Source organism: Diabrotica virgifera, chromosome 7 (assembly GCF_917563875.1).
Source record: "Diabrotica virgifera virgifera chromosome 7, PGI_DIABVI_V3a".
Classification (NCBI taxonomy): Eukaryota; Metazoa; Arthropoda; class Insecta; order Coleoptera; family Chrysomelidae; genus Diabrotica; species Diabrotica virgifera.
In genome coordinates, this window is record NC_065449.1 from 163142065 (window position 1) to 163157048 (window position 14984).

At 32.7% G+C, this 14984-nt stretch overlaps 1 protein-coding gene across 1 annotated transcript in view; it reads right to left on the bottom strand.

Annotated features, from left to right (window-relative positions):
* Positions 1–277: 277 nt before the first annotated feature.
* The window catches only part of LOC114341748 (integral membrane protein GPR155), a 116722-nt gene continuing 102015 nt past the window's right edge, over positions 278–14984 (bottom strand). Inside the window, exons 13-14 of the mRNA XM_028292561.2 lie at positions 13724–14025; positions 278–8387 (exon numbers count right to left, since the gene is read on the bottom strand). Of these exons, the coding sequence (XP_028148362.2) occupies positions 8195–8387; positions 13724–14025 (495 nt within the window). The 3' untranslated portion in view covers positions 278–8194. The remainder of the gene's footprint in view (positions 8388–13723; positions 14026–14984) is intronic.

Genomic DNA, 14984 nt, shown 5'->3' on the forward strand with positions numbered 1-14984 from the left:
ATGTAGTGTAGAATGTTCTGCATGGTAAGTTGAAACCAAGTCCCTTAGTTTTTTAGAACATATTATTATTGAATTGGATTTCAAATTATTCAAAAATCCACTTATTTGTTATATGTATACTAAAAATATGGCTCTGTCCTATATTATGATGGATCAAACAAACCTTGTTTTTTTCTCAGAACTACAAAAATAGAGATACCATCCTTGTCTTTTAAGTTACAGATATACCAAAATACGATTAGTAGAATTAGGAAAAGAATATTAGTAATAAAAACTATTTTAAATCTGAAAAGTGTTTTTTTTTCTAAAACAAATTATTTTTTACAATAATCAGTCATTTCTAAAAACATTGTCTTTTTTTTCATTAAATAATATAACATTTAATAAAACTTTTCTAAAATTATCTTATCACATTCAAGATAAATAGTACCAACAAATATTAACACTCTTGTTAACGTATTATTGGTAGCATCCATATTTAAATAATTTTCCTTTATTAAAAACTCACTGTATAATTTAATGCAAATTAAGGAAAATAAAAAATAAATAAAAGGTTTATTTCTTAAATAAATAGTGTTACGATGATTATATTTGGTTATCATCAACTTGAGCTATTTTAAATCTTTTTAGTTTTAGACTATACTATATAATGATATAAGAAAATGGTATACTAAATTTTGTCACAATGTAAAACAGAAAAAAAATCTGTTAACAAAAAATGTTATACAAATTAGAACATGTTCCATTTGATACCAATTATTAGTACACGAGCACGCGCAGTTAGGTTATTTTCTTTATACCGTCCAATTGGTTTTTAAGGTTAACTTTTCTTTTAAAAAATGTTGCAATGGAAGAAGCAGATAATAATAGAGTTTTTTTATCCATCATATAATAGGTGCGTTCGCGGGTACAGTTGACAAATTGTCGCCGACAATTTCTAAGCTCACTTAATATAAATAATACCATAATACCGTTACATAAATATGCATAAATATACAAGGTATATTTACTTTTAATTAATATTAATAACTAATTATTAAATTATACTAGATAAATATACCTTGTATATTTATCTATTAACGATATTATTTATATTATTTTAAAGTGCGCTGTGCGCATGCGTGTTCTGACAATTTATCCAATTTTCTGACAATTTCAGGTACCCGCGAACGCAACTAATATATCTTTGTAATACAAAATATCAACGATAAAACTAACTAGGCTAAATGTTGGGAAAAATTAGGTTAAAACATCCTTAAAAGAAAAAGAAGAACATTGAGGTTAACAGTACATGCACCAGCATAAAAATATAGAAAAGTACTTCTTAAGCATGTAATAGGCAGAATCACATAAAATGTGACAATGTAATACACTAAACTTCTTGCATTATTATTGTACACAATAATTTCATGTAAATTTTTGTTATATAATTTTCTGTTAACAGAAAAAAGTATAGTCTAAAACAGTCTTTTTAAGAGCCGGGATAGGTGAAATTTGCTTATCATTTTAGGCATAATAATAGTGTATAACTTAAAAGAAAACGTATGAGCAAGCATTATGCCTTCACGTTTTAGTGCCACATGCGTCGATAGTGGCGCATGGAACTGTACACTTATGAACAGGATTACTAAAATAAAGGGTACCCTCCCTCACTAACAGAATTCAATGTTTTAAGTTCTATGTCATTAAAAAAATAAGCGTAATTTTAACCCACCACCCGCTTCCCCCACCATCAAAAACTTAATTTTTCGTTTTTATTTTTTTTTAGGTGGGATGAAATCAATTTAAAAAAAAATATTTTGTGCTTTTACAAAACATGTCTATTTTTTATAGAGCAGTAAGTTAAGTGTTCATAACCTCAAAAAAAATATTTTTTTGTAAAAAAAGCGTGTAACTTTTTTCTGGAGATGGTTGCAGGTCTAATTTATTTTTTATTTTGCGTATTTTATTAAACACTATATTTCTATTTTTTTTCAGATTTTTTCGTAAGACTCGTCACCTTCAAAAATCCGAAAAACTGTTTTTTGGGTGTTTGAACGTGTTTCTCCTATTTTTAATGTACTAATAAAAGGACTCAGCTACTTCAATTTACATTTAAACTATAAAAAAATATTGATTTGATCTATTTTGAAGTCTAAAAAAATAGGTAAATTGCCCAAAAATCCCACAAAAAGCAGTTTTTTTGGATGACGGAAGACGTAAAAATTTGAAAACAATAGACCTACCGCCATCTCTAAAAAAAAGTTATATGCTTTAACATTTTTAAATTTTTTTAGGTAACTCAACTACGGGTCTATAAAAAATATACATAATTGATGGATTCGACCGTTACTTGATGGAAGTTCATTTTATCTCACAATAAAACACTGAAAAACGTTTGTTTTTCTATACTTCCACAAAATTTATTACAACTATGTTATTACTACAGCTGTTTCGGCAAAGTGCCTTTCTCAAGTGATCTTTCAAGTGCCTTTCATCACTTGAGAAAGGCACTTTGCCGAAACAGCTGTAGTAATAACATAGTTGTAATAAATTTTGTGGAAGTATAGAAAAACAAACGTTTTTCAGTGTTTTATTGTGAGAAAAATATACATGTTTTGTAAAAGCCGGTAACGGGCCGGTTGTTCGAACGCTAATCAACAATGATCACTATCAAATATTTAATTACTGTCAATGTCAACTTTGGTTGGGTTGCTGAAAACATAATTATTGATTACAATTATGAAATTAGTTAATCAATTATGTTAATAATTGTTATGTTAATTGATTAACTAATCTCATAATTATAATCAATTATGTTTTCAGCAACCCAACCAAAGTTGACATTGACAGTTGTGACAGTAATTAAATATTTGATGGTGATCATTGTTGATTAGCGTTCGAACAACCGGCCCTACGTGTGTCAATTTTTTGAAATTTTAAAATTGATTGCATCCCACCTAAATAAATAAAAACAAAAAATCAAGTTTTTGATGGTGGGAGAAGGGGGTGGTGGGTTAAAATTACGCTGAGTCTCATTTTTTAATCACATAGAACTTAAAAAATTGAATTCTGAAGGAGGAGGGCACCCTTTAATTTATTTATTCCGTCCATAAATGGAAAGTTTGATGCGCCACTCTCGACGCATGTGCCACTTAAAAGTGATGGCATAGTGCTCGTACGTTTTCTTTTAGGTTTTATTATTTAAGTTATAGACTCTTATCGTGCCTAAAGTGATAAGCAAATTTCACCTATCCCGGCTCTAAGGGCCGGTTGTTCGAACGCTAATCAAAAATGGAATCCACTGATCATTATCAAATATTTAATTACAATTATATTTGATTAAGCGTACTTCAGACAGATGTCACATTTTGAGGTTATCTTGACATTGTTGACTGATTTATTTTATTATTTTGGCTTTAATCTAAAATAAACCATAATTAAACTCTTTCTGATTTTAATTTCTTGTTTTTACTTACAAATCAATAATAATAAGCAATTTTTAATAATTTAACAGCTGCGGCTATATTTTAATTACTGCTTTACCTATAATCAATGAATGATTAGTGTTTTACATGTATTTTTGATGTCTCGATTTGATTCACATCAAGAAAATTGATTACAATAAACTGACTGATTATAATCAACTTCTTAATTAGCGTTCGAACAACCGGTCCTTAGTCTGTTTATTTTTAGTTCATAAATAGTTGTTTAGTCAGATCTGGTCCTACGTACTTTTTGTTTGGTTTTATGCCCTCCTCTGGTGATTTTAAATTTTTAAATTTTCTTAATGCTTTCCTTATCTCATCAGCGTTTATCTCTTCGTTCGTTATCATTTCTGATGTTAGTGGTTCATTATCAAACGTAATAGGTCAAACGTAAAGGTCCCCTTTACAAACGGGGATCTTAAGTAGTCGGCCCATGTTTCCTTCTGAAAGTGTCTCATTTTTATCAGTTCGTTCATCTCTGTTCTTTGTCCTCTGATCATTATCTATATTTTTGGGTTCCGTAGAAATCGTGTTCCATCTGTTTTGAGAAGCTTTTCCAATGTTCCATTTTTATTTTTCCAAAAGTATTCGTTTCATTTCAGATTCGCTTATTATGGTTGCCTGTTGTGTATTGTAAAACGGCTTTCTTTTTTTTGTCATATTTTGTCTTCACTTCACTCTCTAAACTATAGGTTTTTTTTTGATATGTTGAAAATAATATTGTGGTTCTGATAATCCAAGTTCATAAACAATACGGTTAAATCCACTGCTAAGTTAAATTTTTTATTGTGTATACATATATTTTTCAATGATACCGAGTTTCTTCGTGGGTTAATGGTATATCAATGATTCTGCATGTAAGTGCATAAGAAATCACTTCCTATCAGGTTTTTGATGAACATTCCTATTATACAGGGTGTCCAGAAACTCTACCGACAAACGAAGACAGGAGATTCCTCAGATAATTTTAAGACAATTTAACCCAATTCACCTAGTCCGAAAATGCTTCCTCAGGGAGCTAGAGCTCTTTGAAGATGGCGTCATGTAATTAGTTTTTCTTAAATACCTCCAGAACGCTTCTATTTAGAAAAACGAAAATTGGTATGCTTATTTACTTTCCAGAAAGGAATCGATTCCATCCATTGCGAATTTCTAGTACCGGTCATAGGCATCCGTTTTGGGTAGGGCAACGGTTATTTTATCGCCTAACTTTTTTGTCTTTAATTTTTAAGCATTTTTGACTCTGAATTATTAAATTGTGAGGTATTCTAGTACTAAAAGGTGCTCTTACTTTAAGTCGATAGGATACACCGTTTTCTAGAAAAATCGATTTGAAAATTTTTCGTTTTTTGAATGTCAAAAAAAAAGATTAAAAAAAAAAAAAAACAATTTAGAAAGATGAAAACTGGTACATTTATTTATTTTCCAGAGATTAATCGATTTCATTAATGGCGAATTTAGTACCGGTCATAGGCGTCCGTTTTGGGTAGGTGGACAGTTATTTTATAGCATAATTTTATTGTCTTTAATTTTTAAGTATTTTTGACACTAGATTATTCAATTATGAGATATTCGAGTACTAAAAGTTACTTTTGCTTTAAGTTGGTAAAAAAACATCGTTTTTTTTAAATTTTTTTCAAATTTTTTTTTCAAATTCCCAAAACTAAAAACTTTCTAATCGATTTTTCTAGAAAACGGTGTGTCCTACCGACTTAAAGTAAGAGTACCTTTTAGTACTAGAATATTTCGCAATTTAATAATCCCGTATAAAAAATGCTTAAAATTTGAAGACAAAAAAGTTATGCGATAAAATAACCGTTGCCCTACCCAAAACGTACGCCTATGACCGGTACTAGAAATTCGCAATGGATGGAATCGATTCAATACTGGAAAGTAAACATGTATACAAATTTTCGTTTTTCTAAATAGAGGCGTTCTGGAGGTATTTAAGAAAAACTAATTACATGGCGCCATCTTTAAAGAGCTCTAGCTCCCTTAGGAAGCATTTTCGGACTAGGTGAATTGGGTTAAATTGTCTTAAAATTATCTGAGGAATCTCCTGTCTTCGTTTGTCGGTAGAGTTTCTGGACACCCTGTATATTATTTTGTTTACAGACTTATTTTAATATTATCTTCTTCCGGCGTTGATTGCATATAGATTCGTTAAAAAAAATAAAATATAATATACAAATAAAATAAAACATTATGCCTATATAATAAATTATAATAAATATAATAAATTATTGTAAGTTCCCTATTGGTTGAAATCAGTTAATAATTTAAAAGTTTATGGTATTTTCAATCTAAACGATCACACTGTATGAATATTCAGAAAACAAAATTACAATCTTATATTAATAATATGGGTCACTACCAATAAAACTTGTATGCCTTAAAATTAAATGTTCAAAAAATTCTTTGGCAACTTATGAATACATATAATTAATAAAAATAAGATCAATAATCGCTTATAGTTGCAGTAGGTTATTTTTTATAGACCTTACATAGAAGCTAATTGTCACCACTAATATGATCCAGTTAAGCTTTGTTTTTAAACCAAGAGAAGTAAACTAAAAAGACAGATTCACGCCCAAGAAAGTCACTAAAATATCACCAAAAAATCACCATTATCTTTTGGTTGATCATATCGGCCTTTGACGGTAATCCATAAATATTATATTATACTAATACGTCGCTAAATACATACGCTGTACGTAGTTCTAAAAACATCTGTTTTTGATATAAAAATAGACTAAAAATCTAAAAATTATAGGAATAACGCAGAAAATACAAAAAAATCGCTGATATAACTTAATTAACCTATGAAATGCCAATAGGGCTTTTCATCGATTGTCATTTGTTTCGAGCTTCTGTCATATGTTGTATAATCTGTGTATAATATTAATATCCACGGATTATACGACATATGACAGAAGCTCGAAACAAATGACTGCGAATGAAAAGCCCTATAAAATAGGGCCCTATAAATAAATGTAATTAGTGTCAAAATTTGATAACAGTGGAGTAAACTTGCCTGAGGTTGGACCAATTACAAACAAACTTAGGGCCTAGTCAAACAGTTTGACCTTGGGGTGTACAAGAAGTGATCAACAATGACCAGAGGGTTGTAAGAACTCTTCGCTGGATCTCTTCTTCTTTCCCGAAGAAGTGATCGACAATGACCAGAAGGTTTTAAGAAGTGGTCGCTTATCTCTAGATCTCTTCTTCCTCGGCCGAAGAATTGTCACCTTGTATGTTTGGCACCTGTCTCTTTTTTGTCTTACATGTTCTGAAGAAGTAAAAGAAGCGATCAACAATGACCAGAGGAGATGTCTTTGAGTGGAATGGACATCGATTATACAATAATTTCCCCAAACACTTAGCTTTATATTAAAACTGAAATTTTCCTTGGAAACAATAAGTTACATTATTACATTGTCGATTAATACATTTATCAAGTATTTATAGTAGACTTGTTGTTTATTTATATATTTGCTTTTTCGTTATTTATGCCTGGTTGCACCAACAGATCTTAAGCTCCAGCTTAGCCCAGCTCAGCTTATAGATTATGACTGTCTAGATTAATGTCTGGTTGCACCAAATAAATCTTAAGCCCCAGCTTAGCCCAGCTCAGCAGGACCGCTGTAAGTCTCACTTCTCACCATAATTTTCGATTCTTTGTCATTGTGGCAAGCTGAAAATTGATCTTAGACTCAATGGTGCAACGCGTATGTTACGTAAGCTGAGCTTAAGGGACGTCTTAAGCTTAAGATATGTTGGTGCAACCCGGCAAAAGTCTTAAACTCAGGCAGCAACTTAAGCTGAGAATAACGGGAACTTGAGAATAACATCGGTTCAAGCTGAAAATTGATCTAATGGTTCGTCGCAAGATTTTGCGTCGCAAATTTTTACCAGTAAGGACGCGGTGATCAAATCATTTGATCTTCGCTCGAAAACGATAAACGATCGCGATGGAGCGTGTGCGTTGTGTGCGTCGAAAATTCTTGCGTCCGATTAATGCGACGAACACGTCCACACTAGCACAATTTATTTCGAGCACGCAAATATTTGCGACGAACAGCTGGTTTGACGCAAATTTTTACCAGTGTGGACGCGGCATAAGACTCAATGGTATAACGCGTATGTTTCGTAAGCTGAGCTTAAGGCACGTCTTAAGCTTAAGATCTGTTGCTGCAACCAGGCATTATATATTTTTTAATAATATGACTGGCCAAAAAGGAGACAACTAATATGTTATAGTATTTATGGATATCTTTATTTATAGTATAGATCCTTAACCACTGCCTAACCTTTCAATACACAACAAATTGACTGAGTGAAACTACAAGTTGTCACCAAATGATGTCAGTTGTCAGACAATGTTTCCACCATCGGTTTTCGAATTACCATCATCGGACAATACAAATGATGAACATGCGCATAAAAAACGGCACAGTTTCGAGACGGTTTCTGAGCCGTACAAAAATTGCTTGTTGGAACAAACTTAATCAGTTATTGTTACAATTTTTAACAAAAAATGTAAGAGATTTTTTAACGTACATATATCTAATTAAAAAAACCTTCTGCAACAGTCTACTATAGATTCTATAGTATATATACTATATATAGTATATATATATAGATTCTATAGTCTACTATCGATTCTATAGTAGACAAAATATTTAATATAGTAGACATACAAAACCTTCTACTATAGATTCACAACCTTAGACAAATGTGTAAAGTAAATTCCTATCATAAAAGTGATATACTCCATTAATATGCCTTAGCACTTTTCCTTCCACAAGATGCCTAGCGTAATTCACAGCTTCTACTCGGTCCCTCGCGAGACCCACTTCTATCAACCATTCCACGAAGGTTTCGCCAGAAAACACGTTTTTATAGATCTTGATTCTCCAGCTGAAACAAGGATACATGTATTAAATTTTACAAGTGTTCGATAACATAGTGGCAGACCAAACTTATATTTTTTTTTAAATGGAACACCCTGTATTTTATCTTATATTCGAAATCTCCTTAACTTCTCCATTACAAAAATATAAAGGTTTGGTATGTTATACAGGGTATTTACAAAATTATAACCAATTTTATATGAAAATCGTAACAGTTCCCATTAACAACATTAGATATGTGGATGACACTGTCATCTTAGCCGAAAACATTGAAGATCTTCAGAGTCTGGTGATCAGAATAGCGGAGTATGGACAAGCATACAGTCTAACAATGAACGTCAAGAATACAAAGTTTATGAGAACATCGAAAACTCAAAGAAATAACGAGGATCTTTTCATAAACGGAACCAATGTCGAACGAGTAGGCCAATATGCATATCTTGGAACAATGATCAACTCAACAAGTCTAGAGCAAATTTTAATAAAAGGAGAAGAGTGCTCTGCACAACAGATTTGAAGTTGGAACTACGAGTGAGTTTGACTAGGTGCTACGTTTTCTCGACTTTGTTTTATGGAATGGAAGCTTGGTCCTTGAATGCGGCATCAATGAAAAACTGGAATCGTTCGAGCTGTGGATGTATAGAATAATTCTGAAATTATTGTGGACAGAAGACATCATAAACTAAGATGATATAGAGAAAGATGAATAACAAAATGGAAATATGAAATACAGTCAAAATAAGAAAATTGGAATATCTCGTGACATATTACACGTGGAGAGAGATACTTCTTCTTCTTGTGCCACTCCTATCGGAGATTGGAAATCATCAAGGCTACCCTGACCTTGTTTACAGCTGACCTAAAAAGTTCATTAATGGTGCAGCCAAACCACTCTCCCAAATTCCGCACTCATGACACTTTTCTACGGCCTGTATTCCGTTTTCCTTCTATTTTTCCTTGCATTATATTTTGAAGTAATGCGTATTTATGACTTCTCATCAGGGGACCCAAATATTCGAGTTTTCTTCGTTTTATCGTTAACAAAATTTCTGGGCCTTTTCCTATCCTTCGTATTACTTCAAGGTTTGTGATTCTTTCGACCCAACTTATCTTCAGCATTCGACGGTAGCATCACATCTCGAAACTTTCAAATTTTTTTTTCTTGTTCTGTTAAGAGTCCAGGCCTCTACACCGTATAATAGCGTGTTAAATACGTAGCCTCTTAGCATTCTTAATCGTAGAGGGATGCTTATATCTCTGTTGCAGAAGAATTTTCTCATCTTTATGAAGGCGGACGTCTTTTTATTTCATTGTTTTGGTCTCCAGTTTCGTTTATTAAAGTTCCCAAGTATTATTTGTAACTTGATACTTTTTCAATATGAATGCCGTTTATACTAATATGTGCTGGTTGTGTCATGTTTTTACTGAAGACCACATACTTGGTTTTTTTTTATATTGATGTTTATGCCATAATTGTTGCAAGTAACATTTATGTTTGTAAGTAATCGTTGTAGTTCTTCTACTTTTCTTGCAACTAGTACAGTATAGTCCGCGTATCGAATATTATTCACAACTTCTTCAATGATTACGATTCCTTCGTTTCCTTCCAAAAGGGCTTCCTGGCAGATGCTTTCACTATATACATTAAATAGTGACAAAATGCATCCCTGTCGTACTCCTCTAGGTATTTCTATTGCTTGTGATATCTCATTTTCTATTTTGATGTTAGCTTTCTGATTCCAATATAAATTGAGAATTATTCGCAGATCTTTATTATCTATGTATTTTCTCTCAAGAATGTCTCTTAGCTAATCGTGGCGTACTCTTTCAAACTCTTTTTCAAAATCGATAAAACATGCATGTACTTCTTGATTAACGTCTAGGCATCTTTGTGTAAGAACATTCAAACCGAAGAGAGCTTCTCGAGTACCTAGTCCTTTTCTGAACCCCATCTGTGTATTGCTAATATCTGACTCCAACTTTTGATAAACTCGGTTGTGGATGATTTTTAGAAATATCTTTAGTAGATGGCTCATTAAAGATATTGTTCGATGTTCTGAACATTCTTTTGCATTGGATTTCTTTGGCAGTGTAACGAATGTAGACAACAGCCACTCTTGAGGTATAATACCAGTATTGTATACTGTGTTAAATAAGTGCAATATTATACCTATGGATTCATCATTAAAGAGCTTTAGTAATTCAGTAGGAACTTCATCGGATCCATTTGCCTTTCCAGTTTTGGAATTTCTAAGTGCCATTTCTACTTCACATTTTAGGATTTCAGGTCCCGTTTCACCATTTACCTGGACAATGTTATTTCTGTTGTCCTCAAACAATTCTCTTATGTATTCACTCCATCTATTAATTTTCTCGGTTACATCTATAACATGTCCGTCTTTGTTCTTAAGCAAATTTATTTGATGTCTTCTTTGGGTTCCTGTAATTTCTTTTACTTTTTTATGTATATTGAATGTGTCATACTTTCTTTCATAGTCTTCCATTTCTACACATTGTTCTTTAATCCATGATTCTTTGGCCTTCTTTAATCTTTGCTTTATGTTCCTTATCAACCTCTCTGTATTTTCTGCATTATTCTTCATTTTACGTCTTTCATCCATTAGTTCTAGTATGTCTGGTGTCATCCACACCTTATGTTTCTTTGTAGATTTGGTTAGGTGTTTCTTTCCCGTAGTTCTTATTATAGTGTTTATATACTTAAGTTTTTCATCTATGTTGTCTGTTCTGCGGATTTGGTTTTCTGCTGCACCGAGGCTGGCGTTTATTTCTTCTCGCACTGTTTGTCGTCGGTGTTCACTTTTAAGCTGGCTTAAGTCTAACGCTGGGATGAGGGTTTTTCTCATTCTCTTTGGTCTAGCTTCTAACATAGATGCTACTGGATTATGATCCGAACCGATAGCAGTTCCAGGGTAAGTTTTAGTAGATTTCACGGCATTACGGTATCTTTTTGTCACCATTATGTAATCTCTTTGGTTTCTGATTACTTTTTCTTGTGTGTGTTGAGGTGACGTCCACGTATACAGTCGCCTTGGGGTAATTTAAAGAATGTATTAGTTATTATTAAATCTTCGCTTTGACAAAACTGAACTAAACGATCATCCCTTGCATTTCTATTACCTAAGCCATATTCACTGACATTTTCTCCAACTTTACCCTGACCTACCTTGGAGTTCAGATCGCCCATTACTATGTTAATGTGTTGTGTCTTTGTTGTTCTCATCACCTCTTCTAAGTTATTATAGAATTGGTCTATTTCCTCTTCGTCTTTGTCTGCTGTAGAAGCGTACACTTGTATGATGTTTATTATGTTCTTCTTATCTTTCAATTGTATTAACATAACGCGCTCTGAGAATGGAGTAAAGTTGACTACTCTAAATTCACATCAAGATGCAGTAGAAATAAACAGACCAAGACAGGTTAAATATTACTAGGAGCACTCCCAAATCATAATTTACAACGTATGTACATTGTTAATCCCAAATTATAATTTACAAAGTTTATAAATTGTAAATTATGGTTCGGGAGTGCCCCTTGTAACATTTAAAATGTCCTGGTTTGTTTATTTCTACTGCATCTTGATTGTGAATTTAGAGTACAGCATCAACCAACTCCGTATCGATGGGTTGTGGTGTCACTTTCGGCATAATAAAATATACCATGATTTTTTGTGGGACATTTGCCATTTCCTGGCCATTGTGTATCGCTTAGTGGTGACCAACTCCAATTCAGTCGAATCCGGGACAAGGCTGAAAAAAATACCTGAAATCCGGGACTTTTCAATGAACATCGGGCCATTTTTTTCAGAAGACGATAATTAAAATACAGAAACGAAAAAAAGTACACCGCCCACCGATATAAAATGCATGCGCTTTGGATGTGGCATTAGAATTAAACTCTAGAAATTGTCGACTTTTTTTCGTCCCATACCAATTCAATTTGATGTGAATTAGAAGAATAATGTATTCAAAATTTCAAAATAGAATTTTACCAAAACGTTGAAAATTCGGATGGCCCGGAAGCCTTGTCCGGGACGTCGGGACACGACTTCGTAATTCGGGCCATGTCCCGGATTTTTCGGGCTAGTTGGTCACACTAAATGCCTAATATGTCTGTACCCTAACGATCCATTTCCAACACGGTGTTATCTAATTTTCCCGAAGAGAATAAGCTCCTTACATTCCATGTAGCAATTTTTATGGTTGTCTTTTTCTTATCACAAGGGTTTCGCAGGTTTACGACCGACGAAGCCTTGTACTTATCTGTTTGTCTTCCTCTGCCGGATCTTGGTATCCGATGTTCATGATTAGTACTTCTCCTTTGCATGTCTACCATGATGATTGCTACTAGGGGTACTCTATGAGTCCTTAAGGGCACCCAAAGTCCCATTTAACGACAATGTTAACATTATGTCATATAGCTCTGTAACCAAAGCACTTAGAGACCTAATTTTTGTTTTATTTTGAAATTACATGTATTGTTTAGTCCCGCTTAGATTTTTGTAAAGTTAGAGCGAAAGAAACATTTATTTTAAAAACTTTTAAAATAGGTACTCTTACAAAAAAAAAACCCAAAAAAGTTTAGATTTTATTTTTTATTTTACTTGTTTTTGTACATTTTTCAATAAAAATTTACGCGGGACTAGATATTATTTATCTACAATTACTGTAAAAATTTGGATCTTCTATCATCTAAGGAACCAGAGATATCTGACATCAAAAGCTAAAAACGTAGTATTCGGGAAATCGCAAAAACATAAAACACTCTAATAGGCTATAAAGCTACCGGTACACGGTATGTTGAGTGCAGACGTTCAGAAAACAAATAGTTTTGTAACCATGGATATTTTATACTATAATGTGTTATATATCGTTGGAAAGAGAAGATTTCAGAGAATAATTTTCAATCATAACCCAAAAAACTTAAAAAATTCAATTTTCGGACTTTGGCTGCCCTTAATGCAGTGGTTCCCCGTATCCCCGTTGCCTTCGACACCGATTTCTCAGTCTCAGGATAAAAGAGTGCCATAACACTTACCAGCTCATCCACCCGAAGCGGTGAGAGAGATACAACTTGCTCCAAAATTGCTGATAGAATGATACGGATGTACATCAAATGAACTTTTGAGAGCAGCTGTCTCTAAAGACCGTATAACTATAATGATTGCCGACCTTCGTCGCGGAGATTACACTTAAAGAAGAAGATGAAAAGAACATCGGTAAAACTGTGATTAAAAGCACCAATATTAATTTTTTTAAACTTCAAAAGCTCCCACGGTTGACCAAAATTAAGCTAGTATTGTGATACATAAAAATAATTTCTTACCGTTTGTCTGTAGCGATGGCAGACCGACAGTTCTGAAGATGGTGGGTCACAAACTGATCACAGATATGTTTCGTTTCTGAACTAAGTTCATGCCAAGCTGGCAGATTTAAAGTATTAGCGCCGTACCATATCTTCCTCCAATACTTCAACAGTGGTAACATTATTTCTTTGGTGTTCAAGCCGAATATTGCAAATACTATGATACTTTGACCAAAATTAAGAGTGGCATCCAAGAATGACAGTTCGATGTATATTCCCGACATTTGTTCCATGACTAGTGTCCAAATTGAAAGAGCAAGACCCTAAAACATAAGATTACAAGATTTAAACTAATAACTAGTTTCGTAAAATATCGTTCATTATGCTGAAAATTTTAAATAATCAGCATCTAATCTTATAAGAGCCTAATGCGACACGTCGTACAGTCTGTCCGGAATATTTGTCGATATATAAACATTGAATGACGTTTAATAACAGCCGTTTTATTTTTTTTATAACAGCTCCAGAATGACTGAACCGATTTGGCTAATTTCAATTTTGAAACATTTGTTAAAACCCATGGAAGATTTAAAAGGTAAGAAAATGTGATGAAATTGTAAATAAATACTAAAAACAACATTATTTTCAGATGCAGGTATATCATACTACTTTAGATTGACGTCACTAAAACTGCGGCTATCTTCGCTTCTATCATTTTTTTACGTTTACCGCGAATGACAAGATTTTTAATTAATTTTTAATTAATTGCCATTAAGATTTTTTGTTTTCTTAAATCCTTAACTTGCTATCTTTTATTATTTTTATAAATGATTAAATAATCAATCAAATTTAAATGAAATAAGTAACCAGTGTACATCTTCCACAATTACTTCCGACACTAGCTGACTCGGCCACGCTTCGCTGTGGCTTGGTTATTGTATGATTAATATTATGTTCAATTTATTAAATTCCGTTAAGTAAATATCGTTAAATTCATGCCTTTGGCACTTTATAATTTTAATTGGTGTTCTTCTTATTTTAAGTTTGACATAGGCGACACGATCTGATATACCTTTGATAACTTGAACATGCTTACTTATGGTTTTATTTATTATGAATCCTACGCCAAAATTACTATTCTTTTCGTCGAGTTTCTGATATGCCTATGACATCTCATACAAATACAAAGACCTGTTAAAAGAACAACTTACTCAAAATTAGACAGTGATTATACAGATATAGACGAAATAGACAACATACTTACAGCAACGATGGTTACATC